General features: G+C 42.1%; 1 protein-coding gene across 1 annotated transcript; it reads right to left on the bottom strand.

The window, feature by feature from the left end:
• Positions 1-5,337: 5,337 nt before the first annotated feature.
• LOC104877742 (uncharacterized) lies at positions 5,338-6,036 on the bottom strand. Its single transcript, XM_010646537.1, has one exon. It carries the CDS (start codon positions 6,034-6,036, stop codon positions 5,338-5,340), a length of 699 nt encoding a protein of 232 aa, XP_010644839.1.
• Between the last annotated feature and the right edge of the window lie 13,937 nt (positions 6,037-19,973).

Here is a 19,973-nt window from a genome sequence, read left to right as displayed (position 1 = left end):
AAAATCTCCTCATAGTCAATACCATATTTCTAAGCGAAACCCTTTGCAACTAACCTAGTTTTTTCTTGCTCAACTGAACCATCTTACTTTGTTTTGATTTTATAAACCCAATGAGAACAAATAGATCCCTTACCAAGAGAAACTGGCACCAAATCCCAAGTATTTGTCTAATGCAAATTAGAAAGTTCCTTAGCCATTACCTATTGCCAATTGAGATAAAAAAACAACCTCTGTATAGGAGGCAGGCTCATAAAGATTACGAAGAGATGCTAAAAATGAAGTAAATGAAGGAGAATAACAAGAATAAGCAAAATCTGGTAACTGAGTAGACTTACAAATACGCTTTAGATAACAAGATGGAGGAAGATCTGCAATCACAGGAGGTGCTGAGATGACTAAAGGAGGATAAGAAATACCATGAGTTACATCATTCGTAGTTGTCGAGTCATGCGAGAATAATGATAAGGAAAAGGTTGTATAGAAGGAGATGATGGAGTGACAAGAAAGGGAACATCATGTGATATGGGTGAGCTAGTAGGAGGCATAGAGTCAGGAAGATCATTAAGAAAAGAGTTAATGCAGATAATATCATACTTTGATCAGGTATGACACTTGGTAAGAATAGAGAAGAAATGAATATGCTCAAGGAAGAAGACATGACGAGAAATATAACTTTTAAGCAACAAGATCATAACAACAATAACCTTTTTAGCCCTCGCTATAACCAAGAAAAACAATGGTGGCGTGTGAAAATAGCTTGTTATGCTATGCACTAGGATGAAGAATGAAACAAGTGCAACCAAAAACACGTAAAGAGTAGTTAAGAGGGTGACCATACAACTTTTCATAGGGAAATAGACCTAATGTATGAGAAGATGGTATTTTATTGATCAAATGCACAATTGACAAAAGAAGGGAGCGTGCGGTCTCAACAATATGTCTATGTTTTCTTTCAACAACCCCATTCTGTTAAGGAGTGTCAATACAAGAGGATTGGTGCAAAATACCATCAGAGACAAGTAATTCAGAAAAGGCTGTAGATGTATATTCCTCACCTAAATCACAATGAAAACACTTGATAATAGCAGAGTGTTGAGTTTTAACAAATGAGTGAAAAATAATATAAACATGTATAAAATCAGATCAATGCTTCATTAGATAAACCCAACAATATCGAGTGTGATCATCAATAAATGAGACATAATATTTGGACCCTCCTTTTATGGAAACAAGAGAGGGTCCCCACACATAAGAATGAATCAAGTCAAAGGTTGCAATAGAGGAGAAAACACTTTGATTAAAGGGTAGAGTAGAAAACCTTGCTATTTACAACCACTACAATCAGAAACATCATGAGTTTGCAAATTGCCTAAAGATTCTTTAGAAATTAAATATTCTAAATAAGGGGCTGAAACATGGCCAAGTCTAGAGTGCCACAAATAAAAACTAGAGAAATATGAAGTTAAATGGAAAGATGACAAGTTAACACTCAAAGCAGCTACATCTAGAACTTGTGGAAGTTGTAGCTCATCTATGACATATAATTCCCCTTGTTTATTGCCTATCCCAATCACCCTCTGGGATTGAGGATCTTGGACATGACAAGAAGCAGAAGAAAGTGAACAGAATAACCAGAATCACAAAGTTGACTCACATATATGAGATTCATAGTAAGTTCAAGAAAGCAATAACCATCAGAAAGAGACAAATGAGGTGTGCATATGGAACCAACACCTGCTAAAGGCATGTGAGTGCCATTAGCAGTCATGACTAACATAGAGAAAGGAGAATCACACATAGATACAAAAGAGTATGAAGAAGGTGACATATGATGTGAGGCTGTGGACCCTCACCCGATCCATAGGATCGGCGCGACTCACTTTTAAAAGAAAAGAAAGAATGAAAAAGTTGTGTTTTCCAGTTTTGAAAAACCCGCCCCCGGTGAGGAACGGTGTTGTATGGAGTTGCCACTTACTTTTTATTTTTATTTTTAAAATGGGGAAAATTAAGTAAGAATAAAAACCCCTAATGACCCTAGTATGGAAAAAGCGGTATGCGAAAACTAGATTTTGGGTCCGGGGATCAGGTTACCCATTGGGAAGGTACCTCATGCGAGGTAGCACCCCTCTAGGCCCGGAACTCGGTCTCTACTAATGAATTGGGTATGTGGGAGCATATGGGTCAAAAATGAAACCCTAGGCTAAATAGATGTCATGAATCACACAATCCTAATTGGTATTTGGCATGCATATGAATTCAACCAACCAAAACAATGGGTGCATACCTGTGGTCCCCAGCCATGCATTGCATAAAAGGTCAACCAAACACAGATAAAAACATAACAAACATTCAGGATTAAGCACCATGCATGCATATGATTCAACAATCAAAACCAACGATGCATACCTGTGGTCCCTAGCCATGTGTTACAGCAGAAGGTGAGTCAGCCACGCAACATGTATTCAAAATCAAGCATCAAAGCTTGTGCCAAAAAGGAAGATAGTTGGTTGAAATGAGGTAAGGGACTCCCCAAATGTCATACAAATCGAACTAGACTCATCTAGACCACACCACCCATAACTTCAAAATTGCCCATACTAACTGAAATCAAACACTGACTTAAACCTTCAAGATGGCTCATAAGTTCCCTATAGCAAATGGGTTTGAGCCCCAATGGATAAGGGCTCGAAAAATGCCAAAATCGAGGGCTACCTAAAGTCCTCCAGCAGAACAGGTTGAACTAGTTCTCAATTGGTACAACCTATTGAGAAGAATTCCCAAATTTTTCTAGAAAACTTCTAAATGAGTGAGGATTCAAACAAAAGAAACGGTTCTCAATTCCGAGCCCAGATGAGTGAGAACCAGACAAAGAAAGTTCAGGGGTTCTTCATGGCTGACAGAGGCAGCCAACTATGGTGTTGAACCGGTTGAACCGGTTCCCAACTGGTTCAGACGATTGATAAAAAATCCCAAATTTGGCCAAAAAGTTTCTAACTGAATAATAAAGCAAACAAAAGAAACGGTTCTCAATTCCGAATCTGGATGAGTGAGAACCAGACAAAGAAAGGTTAGGGGTTCCTCATGGCTGACAGAGGCAGCCAACTATGGTGCTGAACCGGTTGAACCGGTTCCCAACTGGTTTAGACGGTTGATAAAAAATCCCAAATTTGGCCAGGAAGTTTCTAACTGAATAAGGAAATAAAAAAAAGAAACGGTTCTCAATTTCGAGCCTGGATGAGTGAGAACTGGACAAAGAAAGGTCAGGGGTTCCTCATGGCTGACAGAGGCAGCCAGCTATGGCACTGAACCGGTTGAACTGGTTCCCAACTAGTTCAGACGATTGATAAAAAATCCCAAATTTAGCCATAAAGTTTCTAACTGAATAAGGAAACAAACAAAAGAAATGGTTCTCAATTCCGAGCTCGAATGAGTGAGAACCGGACAAAGAAAGGTTAGGGGTTCCTCATGGTTGACAGAGGCAGCCAGCTATGGCGCTGAATCGGTTTAGCCGGTTGATGAAAAATCCTAAATTTGGTCAGAAAATTTCTAAACCATTCATAACCAATCAACAACAATCATGTGTGGCCTTTATTACCCACACCCAAGCAATACAATCTTCATATCAAAGGAAATAAAAGATGATGCGGAAAGAGAAAACGCATATGAAGAAGATGAAGATAAACTGCAGGTAAAAAAAATTCAGCCTACTTACCTCAGAATCTCCACCAGATATGATCCGTGTATGCCGATGATGACCTCCAAAAAATGAGATGTTGTAGCTCTCCTCTTCAAAATAACCACAGTGCTGAAGCTTTCCCCCACGCTCTTAACTCAGAAGGTGCCCTGACCTTCTGTTTTTCTCACCAGCAAAATATCCCTTCTCCAAAGTGCCCTCTTTTTTTTTTTTTTTTTTTCAAAGTAGGCCGAATAGCCCACTAGCATAGTCCAACCAAAAGAACCTCAAATCTCAAACCCAAATGGTCTCCTCAAACTAAAACTCCTGGATCAAAACCTAAGGGTGGAACGAAAGATGTGACAAGCCTGACTTGTAGCCTTGAGACGAGAGCGCGTCACCATCACACAAGGGAAAACAGAAGCGAAATGAATACGGTGTGAAGATGCAAAACGGAGAAGAAAAGAAACAATCAATGATGCAAAAAAGAATAAACGAAGAATAACACAATGCTTCCAATGCTCACAGATCTAATCAATAAATACAAAGCGCACAGGGGCAGGCCCCCAACCTAGGTCAAAAAAGGTATGTAAGGCATCCTCTGACCATGATCTCACGCATAAAACTTCTTCAGCTGATCCACATTGACTGGCTCTGTGAACTGATTTCCATCTAGGTCTGTCAACCAGGCAGCTCCCTCTCTAGTAAGATCTCAGATGACATAAGGCCCGCTCCAACTTGGTCTAAACTTGCCTCTAGGGTCACTGATCAATCCCCTAAGGACTTTCAAGACTAGGTCACCTCTTTGGAATTTTCTAGGCCTAACCCTCTTTCTGAATCCACAGGTCATCTTTCTCTGATAGGCTTGAGCATGATCTGCAGCCCTCAATCTTTTCTCATTCAACAGGCTAAGCTGATCGTAACGAGACTGGACCCACTCGGCCTCGGATACATGTTGCTTTAGTGCTACTCTTAAAGATCTCATCTTAATCTCAACAGGTAACACTGCCTCCATACCATACACCAAAGAATATGGGGTAGCTCCAGTAGAGGTACGAAAAGATGTACGATAAGCCCACAATGCGAAAGAGAGCTTTTCTGACCAATCTCGACCATCTTTCTCAAAATCATCTTGATATTCTTATTTGCGGCCTCAACTGCCTTGTTAGTTTGTGGCTTGTATGCAAACGATATGTGATGCTGAATGCCATACTCCTGAATCAACATGTCCACCTCGCCCCTGAAATGCACCCCTCTATCATAAATCAGCTCGTGAGGGACCCCGTATCGGCAGATAATGTGCGATCTGATGAATTTGGCCACCTTGGCCGCTGTCAATCTAGCATAGGAAGCAGCTTCCACCCACTTGGTGAAATAGTTAATGGCTACTAAGATGTACTCATGACCACTGGAGGACTTGGGCGAGATCTTCCCAATAATATCAACACCCCATACTGAAAATGGCCAAGGGGATGTGAGTGCATGCAACTCAGAAGGTGGCACGTGTATCAAGTCTCCATGCATCTGAAACTCCTGACATCTCTGTACAAACTGGCAACAATCTGTCTCCATGGTCAACCAAAAGTAGCCAGCCCTCATGATCTTACGTGCTAGCATATGACCTCCCATGTGTGGGCCATAGACCCCTGCATGAACCTGTCTCATCACTCATCTGCAGATGTACGGTCTAGACATAATAATAACAGGCCATCAGGTGATCTCCTATACAGTGCATCCCCGCAAATAACAAATCTGGTGGCCAACTGTCTCAATGCTCTCTTATCTTTGGGCGAGGTTGACTCTGGGTAAGTGTCGCATGACAGAAACTGATAAATATCGTGATACCATGGCAAATTAATCCGATCCTCTATCTCTCCAATCAGACAATAGTAAGCTGGTGCAGACCTAGTTTCAATCAGCAATGACCTAACAGTCACCCCCGCGGGGATCACAATCATAGAAGCCAAGGTGGCTAATGCATCGACAAACTGATTTTCCGCCTTGGGCAGATGTATATACCTTAACACATCAAATCCATCAATCAACAGGTCCAAGTAAGCATGGTAGGGTTTTAGCTTCTCATCCCGAGTCCTCCAGATACCCTGATTTTGCTGTATAACCAAATTGGAATCCCCTTGGATTTCCAACTGTCTAATGCCAAGATCAAGTGCAGTCTCCAAACCTGTAATGCAAGCCTCATACTCCACAATATTATTCATCAACCGGTGATCATCGAAAAATGCTAACCGGACTGATCTAGGGATATGATCACCCTGTGGTGATATTAACAAGATACCAATGCCAAACCCCGACTGATTGGCGGCACCATCAAAGTACAACCGCCATCCTATAATACTAGTCATTGAAACGATCTACTCATCAGGGAAATCATCATCAATCGATCTGTCATTGGATATTGGCAAAGAAGCTAGATGATTTACAACAATGCTTCGTTTTACTGACTTCTGTGTGACATAATGAATATCAAACTCTGTCAACAATACCAGCCATCTCATGAGCCTATCGGTCAGAATAGGCCTGTCAAATAGATACATGATTCGACTCATGGTAGCTTAGCTTTAAAGGCGTATCAACAAAATTTATACCCTGAATACTATTACTAAAGTAGCCAAGCTACTATAGCATAGTGGTTCTAGGATCGTTCACTGGGAAGGGTTTTCGCAAACACAAGTGATATTCAAATTAGGAAAATAGGTGATTTTCTTATGGATGTTAGCTTTAAAAGAAGATGTAAATGTTTTAGAAAGATTTAAACTAATCTAAGCTAACATTAAAGATTAAAATGAAAGGGTGTAAAAACAAGTTTCTCAAAGATAGGATAGCTATGCTCTGGCTCTTATGCAAATTGGAAATCTCAGGATAGGCTCCTCGCGTTAGGGTTGCAACTATGGTGATGCTTGCTTCCCGAACCGGTATGGATTTAGCAAATCAAGTTTTAATCCTTTAAAATGGCAAAACAGATGGTAGTGAATTTCATCAATGGTTATTCACCTTAGACTTCCTTTGAATGGCTCGTAAGAGATAACTAATGGTCTATAGCCAAAAGCTTACCAAATATTGGCAACTCAAAGTCATTCCAAGTGATAAACTCACCTTTCAATGGCCATTGAAATTGGTTCTAACGGATTAATGCAAAACTTGGAATTGAAAACCTCACCTTCCAATAGCTCGTAGGAGATAACTAATGGATAAAAATCCAAAAGCTTATCAAGTATTGGCCGTTGGAAGTTGTCCAAAGGAAATAAAAACCAAACTTTGCATTAATGAACCTTTAATGAAAAACGACTACCTTACCTTCCGGGTGCGAGAAATTTCCATGGGATTGCATCCAAGCCATCACAAAGCATCCATACTTTGAGAAACTAAAAGTTTTAGCCAATCATCCTCTAAGGAAAAGCCCTCAGAGGCTGTTTGGCTTCCAAGAAAATAAAATATTAAAGAGAAAAGAGAAACGAGAGAGCTCTGTATCTATTCTAAGTGTAAAACGTAACCTATTATTCTATATTCTATATATTCCAAGAGGTGATTTCCACCCCTTATATTGTCTTTACAAAAGCAAAAGCTTGTGATTGGTTAGTTACAAGGATAAGAAAGGAAATTACATCACAAAATACAAAAGAAAATATCTAAAGTGGAGTCGGCAAAAACAGAGGAAAATTCGCAACACGCATGGGTTATGCGAATTTTGAAGGTGTTATGCGAATTTCGCATAACCTGGAGCAGTTGGCTTCCGAAGGCCATATCTTCCTCATTTCAACTCCAAATCATGCACGGTTTGAAGTGTTGGATTCTTGACTTCCAGAGATTTGAAATGGTATATAGTATGTAAAAAATGGACTTCTGAAAGTGCTCCAAAAAGGCAAAAGAAGACTGAAGCGGCTGTCCTCTTTGCTTCTCTTCACTTTGCTTGCTTTTCCTCTTTTCCATTGTTCTTTCCTTGCATACTTTGAACGACTTTGGCAAAGGGCTATGGAGCTCCAAAGCTTGGTTATTCATGAATTTGAGCTTCCAAAAGCTTTGCCATAACTTGTCCAAGTAGCCCCTCCATCATTTGGCATGCTTGAATTGATTCATAAGCTGATAAAAACATGTAAACTTGCCACAAAATGGTTAAAACCAATTACTAAGGACCTTAATGAATTAATTGGGTTAAATGAATATGATTACTACTCAAAGGTGCTTAAAACCATTATAATTAGGTCTACAAAGTAGCACTTTTTGGTAGTAATCAATACATCAACAGGTCCAATCATGAGACCAAGAGCACGAAATACTCTGTCATGTAATGTCTAAGTCTCCTAGTGGCCCAAACCAATGCCAAGCAAAGGCGCTCATTCATAATGTACTTGTACTCATACTCAAGCATTCTCTTACTCAAATAATAGATGGCACGCTCCTTCCCCAAATCATCAAGCTGAGCTAACATGCTGTAGACCCTCAATTTTGTCCCTCAACACTGGCATTTATCCTTTGGGCGTCACCTGCACCCATCGTTCTCATATGGCACCACTAGGGCCCTTTTTGGGCTTAGTCGGTGTCCGAGCCTCGTGTGGGCTTGTCTGTGGTCCATTGTGGTGCATATGTGGTTCATTTTGGAGGGTCATCGTGGCCATTTTCCTAGTCGTTCACATCACCCTATAGGAAGAAAGTGGGGTCATCCCGATGTTTTAGCTTAGTTGGAGTTTATAGGGGCATGTTGAGGTTCAGAGCACTCGGGCTTGTTTTGATCATAGCTCCCTCATTCAAACTCGGAATTGCACACCCTTTTTTTTTTCATGGATTCCTTACTCTTCCAGAAAGATTCTATCAATTTTTCAAGATTTTTTGCAACCGATTCGACCAGTTGGCATCCGGTTCAGCCGGTTCAGCCGGTTCATCAAGTCAGCCGGTGTAGAACACTGATTTCTGGTAATTATTTTGATCATATCTCCCTTTTCTGAACTCAGAATTGTGTACCCTTTTTTTTTCATGGATTCCTTACTCTTCCAGAAACATTCTATCAAATTTTCAAGATTTTTTGTAACCGGTTCGACCGGTTGGCATCTGGTTCAACCGGTTCATCGAGTTAGCCGGTGTAAAACACTGATTTTTGGTAATTAATTTGATCATATCTCCCTTTTTCGAACTCGGAATTGTGTACCGCTTTTTTTTTTATGGATTCATCACTCTTCCAGGAACATTCTTTCAAATTTTCAAGATTTTTTGCAACCGGTTCGACCGGTTGGCATCCGGTTCAGCCAGTTCATCGAGTCAGCTGGTGTAAAACACTGATTTTGGTAATTTTGGGACCCAAATCCTACATGGCTCGGGCCCATAAGCTCCAGATCGGTTTTGGGCAATGTTGTGGACCCATTTTGGGCCTTGGTTTGGGTTCCTTGCAGCCCACCACGGATCCATATGGATTCTTGGTGGTGAAGCAAGCTGAAAACTGAAGGGAGTGAGCTGGCCTCGTAAGTGCAAGAGAAATAATGGGGGGTGTGGTTCCCATGCTAATGGAGGGGATTTCGGTGCTGAAGGGGCAGGAACCCAGGAGACTCAAATGCTGAGAGGGGTATGAGTATAAAAGGTGAGAGGATAGGAGAGCAAAGGACCTTTTGGCATTTTTGAGAGAGGGGATATTTTGTTGGTGAGAAAAACAGAGGGTGAGGAGCATCTTCTGAGTTGAGAGCGTGGAGGAAAGCTTCAGCACTGTGATTTTTTGAAGAGGAAAGCTATAGCATCTCGGTTTCTGGAAGTCATCATCAGCATACATGGATCATATTTGGCGGAGATTCTGAGGTAAGTATGCTGAATTTTTTTTTACCTACAGGTCATCTTCATCGTCTTCGTATGCTTTTTCTTCTTTCTCATCCTCTTTTATTTCCTTTGATGTGAAGATTGTATTGCTTGGGTGTGGATAATAAAGGCCACACATGTTTGTTGTTGATTGGTTATGAATGCTTGAGGATTATAGTTGAGGATGATTATTTTCTTCATGTGTTAGAATCACGTTTAGGCTCAAGTTTAATTCATTCATTGTTTTCAATTTTGCACCATGGTTGGTTGACTCTGTTAATCATGAGGAACACCTGACCTTGCTTTGTTTGGTTCTCACTCATCCGGGCTCGGAATTGAGAACCGTTTCTTTTGTTTGCTTCCTTATTCGTTTAGAAACTTTCTGACCAAATTTGGGATTTTTTATCAACCGGATGGACCAGTTGGGAACCAGTTCAACCGGTTCAGCACCATAGTTGGTTGACTCTGTCAGTCACGAGGAACACCTGACCTTGCTTTGTTTGGTTCTTACTCATCCGAGCTCGGAATTAAGAACCATTTCTTTTGTTTGCTTCCTTATTCATTTAGGAACTTTCTGACCAAATTTGGAATTTTTTATCAATTGGATGGACCAGTTGGAAACCAGTTCAACCGGTTCAGCACCATAGTTGATTGACTCTATCAGTCATGAGGAATACCTGACCTTGTTTTGTTTGGTTCTCACTCATCCGGGATTGGAATCAACAATCGTTTCTTTTGTTTGCTTCCTTATTCATTTAGAAACTTTCTGACCAAATCTTGGATTTTTTATCAACCGGCTGAACCAGTTCAACCGATTCAACACCATGGCTAGCTGACTCTATCAGTCATGAGGAGCACCTGATCGGGCTTTGTTTGGTTCTCACTCGTCTGGGCTCGGGATTGAGTGTCGTTGCTTTTGTTTGATTCCTTATTTATTTAGGAGTCTTCTAAAAAAATTTGGGAACTTTTTCTCAACAAGTTGTACCAGTTGAGAACTGGTTCAACCTATTTTGCAAGAGGACTTTGAGCAGCCCTCAATTTTGGCATTTTTCAAGCCCGTATCCATTGGGGCTCAAACCCATTTGCTATGGGGCACTTGTGAGCCATCTTGAAGGTTTAAGTCAGTGTTTGATTTCAATTAGTGTGGGCCCATTTTGAGGTTATGGGCGGTGTGGTCTAGGTAAGTCTTGTTTGATTTGTATGACATTTGGAGAGTCCATTACCTGATTTCAACCAGCTTTCTTCCTTTTTGGCACAAAATTTGATGTTTGATTCTGAATACATGTTGCGTGGCTGACTCACCCTCTGCTGTAGCACATGGCTAGGGACCACAGGTATGCATCGTTGGTTTTGATTGTTGAATCATATGCATGCATGGTGCTTGATCCTAAATGTTTGTTATGTGTTTATCTGTGTTTGGTTGACCTTTTATGCAACGTTTGGCTGGGGACCACAGGTACGCACCCATTGTTTTGGTTGGTTGAATTCATATGCATGCCAAATACCAATTAGGATTGTGTGATTCATGACATCTATTTAACATAGGGTTTCATTTTTGACCCATATGCTCCCACATACCCAATTCATTAGTAGAGACCGAGTTTCGGGCCTAGAGGGGTGCTACCTTGCATGAGGTACCTTCCCAATGGGTAACCTGATCCCCGGACCCAGAATCTAGTTTTCGCAGACCGCTTTTTTCCATACTAGGGTCATTAGGGGTTTTTGTTCTTACTTAATTTCCCTCATTTAAAAAAAAAAAAAAAAAGTAAGTGGTGACTCCATATAACACCGTTCCTCACCAGGGGCGGGTTTTTCAAAACTGGAAAACACAAATTTTTTCTTTTAAAAGTGAGTCATGCCGGTCAGGTGGATCGGGTGAGGGTCCACAAATTGGTGACTCCACTTGGGATTGAACCCAAAATCTCTGGTTTCATAAGAAGAACAAGCTTGAACTTGAGTTGGGTATATTGGAGCACATGGTTCATTGATCAGTAGACTCTTAGGCTACATAGATGACTGGTGATCACCTACTTGGTTGGCATTTGGCTTGCACCTGTGATGTGTTGTTGCTTGTGTGTTCACCTGTTGGATTCTAGCATGCTTGCTCATTGTTGATTGGTATCTAGCTATGACATTTGGGATTAGACTTAGATGATTAGATTGTGTGTAGATGTGTTGTAGGCTATCTCTTTGTGCATGACTATTTGCTGTATGACTGCTCCTTCCCTTGCATGACTGCTTGCTGCTTGTGTTTGTGGGGCACGTGTGTATCCCCTTACTTCCGAATCACTAGTCTTGGTCAACTATTCCTCATGGATTGCTTGTGTTTCTTGGGAGTCATTCCCAATTGTTCACCTTTGACCAAGCTAGGGGTTTGGAATAGGGTTTAGCATAAGGGCTATATCGATGTTTGGGAGCACTATGGAGAAGATGGATATTTGAGCAATGAAGACCTGTGTAGCCCTGAGCTGGATTTCATGGATACATGCGTGGCTAGCATGTCACTTTGATTGTTGATTGATTGTTAGTTAGGACCTTAGGTTGCGTATCCTTGTGGGTATAGTCATCTAGTCTTTTAGGACTTGCCTCTTCTCTTTTTTTGACTTTTGAGCCACATTACCCCTAAGGTATCACCATGTTAGAATCCCGCTCCTGCCTGCGGAACCGTATATTGGTTTAGCTGTTGACATCACATGTCAGTTCATTTTCTCGAAAGATTTTAGTCATACATTCCTAGTTTGATGTCAGGATTGATAGTCACGGGGACTGGCGTACCCCTTTCCTTTTATAGGATTATTGATTGAGATCGACCTGGGTTCCCGAGATTGGATTCGGATTGGAGATAGACTGGTTAGAGGATCAGATCCACACAGCCAGTTAGAGCATATACCAGATCATAGAGATATGGACCCTCAGTACGCTACTGTTGACCAGTTGGCTGAGGTTACCGATACTATGGCGTCACTCAGGGACGCTATCTTAGGATTGGGTCAGAGGATTGATGGGCACCAGACCCAGCCATTACCGATTCCGGGAAGCACCCCGCATGACTCTACCACACCACCACCACCACCACCACCAGTTCAGTCAGCTCCCCAGGCTGGAGCATTTATGTTGCATGACCGGACTAAGACTACGCCGCATTCTGTTATGGCACCTGCACAGATTGTTGATGACACCCAGGCTCGGATTTACATGATTGAGCAGAGGATGAGATCACTACATGTTTCTGATGGGATGATGAGTTGGGATGGATATGATGATCTGCCAGTAGCAGCTTTGCCTGTTGAGTTCCACATGCCGGACATTGAGAGATACACGGGGATAGGGTGCCCTCGTATTCACTTGCAGTTATATAGCACTGTTATGCGCGGGCATAGACTAGATGAGGCACAAATGATTACATTATTCCCTCTATCACTGAGTGGTGCTGCTCAACGTTGGTTTGCCTCATTGGACCCTTCGAGACGTAGGACATGGGCTGATTTGGGACAAGAGTTTATTAGACAGTATTCTTTCAATACTGTAGTGGATGTATCCCGGAGGGAGCTAGAGGCCCTTAGACAGGGGCCGGATGAGTCAGTCACTTCATTCATTTCCCGTTGGAGGGAGAAGATAACACAAATTATTGATAGACATTCAGAGCGCGATCAGATCGCTATGATTATGCGTAGCCTTCAGCCCCGCTTTGCTGGGCATCTCATGGGCTTCCCTTAGACAAACTTTGGCTCGTTAGTGCATGCCCTCTAATATTGAGGAGGGTATATCTAGAGGTTTATGGACAGATTCTTCCCATTCGGACTCAAAGGGGAAGAAGCCGGGATCAGGACATAGGCCCTCAGATGTTGGTACTATTGGCATGACAGGACATAGGTCCGCACATCGTCCTTCATTTCAGAGTCAGTTTTTAGGCACTCCTTATCAAATGATACAGCATGATCGGTACAGACCAGTTGCTCCCATTAGGCTGGTAGGGACTACTTATCTGCACCCACCACCACAGTCGGTATATGCTACACAGGCACCCCAGAGGCCGCCTATGCAGTTCCATCATCAGTATAGAGCACCGCCTCCACCGAGGTCGGTTAGACAGTTCACACAGCTTGGGATGCCACTGAGCCGAGCTTTTCAGAGATTGGTTGAGGGAGGACTAATTGCCCCACTACCACCTAGACCACCATTACAGCCTACCCCCCCAGGATTCAGGACAGATCTTCACTGTGCCTACCATCAGAGAGCAGGCCATGATACAGACAGCTGCTTAGGACTGAGACATGCCATTCAGGATTTGATTGATCAAGGCTTGGTTGATTTGGGGCGCCCGGGTGTAGCCACAGACCCGCTACCTACTCATGACACTAGAATAGTACCTCCACCCTCGGAAGGGGTACATTTGATTGAGTTTGTAGGGGATGAGATATTTATGATGGGTTGGGATGGAGAGGCTCCTCAGCCGATCAGTCTATATGAGGAGTCAGATTTTGTTGGATATATACCTAGACAATAGATCCCCAGGTCATTCAGTTTGACCCCAGACAACATTTATGAGCCGCCTCCAGTATCACCAGTATACTTACAGCATGTGCCACCTATGACACCCTTCATTCTATTCCCAGAGGAATATAGGCCCCCTCATAGAGATGTTCAGATAGTTACACGGACTGGAAGGGTAGCACAACCTCCACCCGTTGACAGGCCATTTGCTGGTATAGTTGCCAGAGAGGAGGTTCAGAGGGAAGATGATGAGATATTACGCCAACTACGCACTACTTAAGCTCGCATATCTATTTGGAGCCTTTTGGCCTCATCTAGTACACACAGAGATGCATTGGTCAGAGCCCTTGGCCAGATTAAGGTTGACACTGCTACTACCCCAGAGGGGCTTATTCACATGTTGACAGTTGATAGAGCTACATGCATAGTGTTTTCTGATGATGACTTGCCACCAGAGGGATCAAATCATGTTCGACCCTTATTCATTGATGTTGTTTGTTCAGGCCGTCGGGTGCCGTCTGTTCTGCTGGACAATGGTTCTGCCCTGAACGTCTGTCCATTGGTTACTGCTATTGCACTTGGGTTTTCGCCAATCGATTTTAGGGCTTCTACACAGACTGTTAGAGCTTATGATGAGACTCAGAGGACAGTTATGGGTACACTCAGTACACATGTCATGATTGCTTCTTGGTTGCCCATGGATTCATGAGGCTGATGCTATACCATCTTCCCTTCATCAGAAGGTGAAGTTCATACACAAGGGGCGCATTATCATGATACAGTCTAATAGAGATATTATCACTTCGTCTGAGCCAGTGTTACATATTAGTCACAGTGAGAATGACTTATATTTGACCGGGTTTACGTTCGATGAGGTTCAGGTTGTCAGCTTAGAGAATGGCAGCAGAGATATGGTACTCATGTCATTCGACCAACAGAGCAGCACTTTGGTGCTCAGCATGATGAGAGGCATGTCTTATTTGCCTGGCATGGGATTGGGTCGCCGCCAGTAGGGGCCCCATGAGTTTACTTTCACAGTTGATCACGACACACCCTATGGATTGGGTTACATCCCCATAGAGGCTGATGCATGTTATATGGCATGGCTGCGCAGGGATAGAGTGAGGGCTCGCATGATTGGCATTCCATTTGATTATCCCCTCCGCCCATACACCTTCCAGTTGGCTGACTACTTCATCAGGGGTTCAGAGCATACACCCTGCACAGAGGGGACTGTTTGCATTCCAAAGACAATTGAGATTCAGGACATCCACCAAGCCTTGGGTCAGATGCATTTGGACACCGGGACTACTGAGATGCCTGGTGCTATGATAGTTGCGCCCCCATCACCAAACCGAGCTAGTGTGTTCTCTATGTGTTTCCCCGAGGAGGTCCTTGACTATGACCTACCTATGGATTTGGGAGATGGCACTGATGAGATGGACATGATCAGTATAGGCCGTACCTTCAATGCAGCCCCACGCGGGCCCCATACTGCTTTCGATATGTTCGGAGTTTCTATACTCGAGACTGATGGGGATGACTCTGTTCCTGATGCCTACACTGATGATATGGATTTTATAGGCATTGGTCGTATCCTTGATGCAGCCCCACACGGACCCCATTCTGCTTTTGACATATCTGGAGTTTCCGTACTTGATGATGAGTCAGTCCTTGATGTCGTTACTTCTGATTTTACTTCTGTTGAGGGAGCGTCCGACTTTGTGGACCCGCCTCTTTCTTTTGACACTATGTCCGGGTTTGTCACCCGCTTTGATGGTATTTTTGATGGTAATAATGATATGAGTATTTTCGAGTACTTGACTGTGTCATAGCATTTTCCTTTGATTGCACCACCAGCACCCACGACACATATATATGATGTTGATGATGTGGGAGATACGGATAACCCACTGGGTGGTCAGTCAGAGTTTGATTCTGACACAGAGGACGAGAAAGTCACACCCATTTCTGGTAGCACAGAGTTGATAGATTTTGGGGCACCAGATTGGCCCAGGGAGATTAGGATTGGCTCTTCCCTATCTCTTGATGAGAGGAGTAGGTTGATTGACCTACTCAGGTCATACTTGGATGTGTTTGCATGGTCATATGAGGACATGCCGGGCCTTGACCCCTCCATAGTGCAGCATCACCTGCCCATTTTACCACATGCTAGGCCCGTTAAGTAGAAATTGAGGAGGCTACACCCTCGATGGAGTTTGCAGGTTAAGGAAGAAATTCGGAAGCAACTCAGTGTTGGCTTCTTGTCAGTGGTTGAGTATCCTGAGTGGCTGGCTAATGTCGTCCCTGTTCCCAAAAAAGACGGCAAGGTTAGGGTTTGTGTTGACTTTCGAGATCTGAATAGGGCCAGCCCTAAGGATGATTTTCCCCTCCCACACATTGATATGATGGTTGATAGCACTACAGGGCATCCAATGTTGTCCTTCATGGATGGATTTTATGGGTATAATCAGATTCTGATGGCTCTAGAGGATATGGAAAAGACTTCTTTCATTACTGAGTGGGGTACTTACTGATTACTAATCAAAAAATGCTATTTCATAGCTTGTAATTAACTCTTTTAAACACTTTTGAGTAGTAGTTATTGTCTTTTAACTCAATTAACATGTTAAGGACCCTTGCAATCAATTCTAATGAAATTGTGTTAAGTTTTGGTGTTTTGATAGCTTTTTGATCACCAAAGCAATCCAAGATTGAGGAGAGTTCTTTGGAATCCATGGCAAAGCAATGGGAAACTCAAATTCATGAAGAACCAAGCTTTGGAGCTCCATAGCCCTTTGCCAAAGTCGTTCGAAGTATGCAAGGAAAGAACAACGGAGAGAGGAAAAACAGAGTGAAGAAGACAGAGGACAGCAGCTGCAGTCTTCTTTTGCACTTTTGGAGTACTTCTCGAAGTCCATTTTCTACATGCTATATACCATTTGAAATCTCAGGAAGTCAAGAATCCAATTCTTCAAACAGTATGCAATTCGGAGTTGAAATGAAAGAGTTACAGCCATTGCAAGCCGATCACTCCAAGTTGAAGGAAGATTTTTGCACGGCTGCGAAATCAGCCTTTTGCTGCGAGAATTTCGCAGCCATTTTGCACAGTGCACGGGTGTTCTCCTGAAGCTTCCCGATAGTTGTGACTGACACTTTTGGATATTTTTCTTCAGATATTTTTGTATAAATTTCCATTCTTCTCCTTGTAATCCACCAACCATAAGATTCCTTAGTTATTAAGTTTGGAAAAGGGGTGAATAACCTCAGATATTTTGTTTTGTAATTTTCTTTATATATAGCTCTCGGGAGCTTGTTCTCAGGGCATCATGTAATCCAACGGGAGATAGATATATAAATATATAGAATATACAGAGCCTTGCTCTGTTTTTCCTTATCTTTCATTTTCATTTTCTTGCTAGCCAACCAAACTCTGAGGATTTTTTCTCAGAGGATGAGAGGCTAGGCATTTCGTCTCTTGGAGCTAAGGTAACCGGGTAAGTTTCCACATGCATAATTTGGAAGTTTTGTTGTTTTAGTTTTTAATGAAGAGAAAGTGTGACCCGTTAATGGTTTTTATCTTTTTAGTTAACTTAAAACACCTTTAAGTCACCTGGGCCAACACTTGGTAAGGCAAGTGATCTCCGTCCATGGAGATTCACTAGTTTATCTCTTGCGAGCCTTTGGGAGGTGGTTTGAAGGTAGGATTTTCTAGAATAGCCAACACTTGGTAAGCTTTTGGACTCCAAGGAGACATCCATTAGTTATCTCTTGCGAGCTTTTGAAGGGAAGTCCAAGGTTAAAGATCACCTTGAATGGCAAATGCTAGGTGAGAGGCACAAGCCATTGCAAGGTGCATCAGTGAGAGGGATTTAGTGTTTGAACCCATTAATGGGAAGCATCTGTATAACACCGGTTGGAGAAGGAACTATATGTTAATTCTCTAATGCGAGAAAAAGAAACAAGTGACCGGAACTCCCTTTTTGTATGAGGAATCTGAGCCTAGTGATCTGAAACTCCAAGAAACATTTTTCTTTGTAAGTAAAATCAGTTACTATTTTTGGTTAGCTTAAAACCAATCCTTTTTCATTCAAACATCTTTATGTTTTTTTTTAAAGCTAACCTTGAAATGAAAAGGCACCAATTCAACTTTGAATTAACATCATTTGTGAAGTGAAAACCCATCCCAGTGAACGATTCTAGAGCCACTATGCTATAGTAGCTTTGTCTTTGCTACCCTAGTATATGGTGTAATAGGTTATAAATTTTGTTGATTACTCCCTCAATCAAGGAGCACCAACTGGACACGAATCAGCTGAGACACCAAGTGGGCAGGAATCAAATGGCGCCGTTGCTGGGGACGAATCAAATGGCGCCGTTGCCGGGGATGGTGCCACTTTACAGTGATATCACCTTTCTAGAGTACTTGTGATCTTCATCACAAGTTTGGTGACTTTTATTTTCCTTTTACTAACTCTTTTTATTTCTTTATTATTCATATTTTGGTATACCTTTTATTTAGTTTTTAGTTTACCTTAATTTTCTTTCTTTGAATTGTTTTTCTTTTGTTTTCTTTTGTGTTCTCTGTTTTTAATTCACAAATTGCTAGTTGTGCATGTCATGTTGAATACGAGATAGCAGAGGAAGCCATGAACTTCATGAGTTATGTGGCTGAATTTTCAAGAGGATGGGATGAACCAAATGCTAGTGATATGGGGAGAATGACATCTCAACCTAATGCTAAGGGTGAGATGTATATTTTAAATGACGGCATAGACATGAGAACAAAGTTTGCAGCTATGGAAAGGAGATTGGAAGAGCTAGAAATGAAGAATATGCAAGAAGTGCAAGCCATCTCTCAAACACCATTGCTACCTATGCCTTGTTCCATTTGTCGATCATATGAGCACTTGGTGGATGAGTGTCCTACCATTCCAGCCGAGAGGGAAATGTTTGGTGATTGCAACACCTACAATTCCAATTGGAGGGACCATCCAAATTTCTCTTGGAAACCACAGCCGCCTCAGTATAAGCAACATGTTCAAGCACTTCTGCAAGCCTCAAGCCTTAAACAAGCTATGGTGAATCTTAGCAAGGTCGTGGGAGACTTTGTTGGAGCTCAGAAATCCATCAATGCTCAGCTCAGTCAAAGAATTGACAGTGTAGAGAGTTCATTGATTAAAAGGATGGATGAAGTGCAAAATGATCTATCTCAGAAGATAGATAATCTCCAAGATTCAATCTCAAGGTTTGCCAACCTCAACACAGTGCAAGAGAAAGAAAACTCTCCTTCTCAACCTTATCAAAATTCCATGAGTATCCATGAAATGGAGGCTCAAGAGGGAGAATCTTAAATGGTGAAGGAAATTGAAGAAGTGATCACTCTGAGGAGTGGTAAAGAGGTTGATCTGCCCACGTGCAAGCTAGAGCATAAGGTAGAGAGTGAAACAGAGAAAGAAAAGAGGGAGAAAATCAAAGGAAAGAAAAAGGGGAAAAGCATAGAGAAAGATGGCTATGATGTTAATGTACAAAGAGAACCACAGAGGATAGTCATCAAGGAAGAATTGATGAAGAAACACATGTCTCCACCTTTTCTCCAAGCTTTGTATGGAAAAATCATACAAACCAAGTCTCAAGTGAAGGATGCAAACTTCATATGGGATCCGGGCAAGCTAAATCAGGATCAAATTTTTTGATGGACTTAGTCTTTTTAAAGACTAGCTAGTCCATATCCTTTTGTTTTGTTTTTTTTACTTGTTTTAATTTTGATTTCAATGCTTTAATTCTGATTGTTTTGATGTAATATAGGTTTTTGGATGATCAAAATCAAGGGGAAATGCAAAGAAATTGAAAGGAAGTCTTTCGGAGTCAAACGGAGCAAAAACAGAGCAAAAACAAGGCAAAAACAGGGGTCTGCGAGATTTCGCAGCCTCTGCGAAATCGACACTTTGCTGCAAAACCAGTTCGCAGCCTCAGGCCCCTCTCTGCGAAAATTTTCGCAGCTGCGAAA

Source organism: Vitis vinifera, chromosome 19 (genome assembly GCF_030704535.1).
Source record: "Vitis vinifera cultivar Pinot Noir 40024 chromosome 19, ASM3070453v1".
Lineage (NCBI taxonomy): Eukaryota > Viridiplantae > Streptophyta > Magnoliopsida > Vitales > Vitaceae > Vitis > Vitis vinifera.
This window is presented reverse-complemented; position numbering and strand designations above follow the sequence as displayed.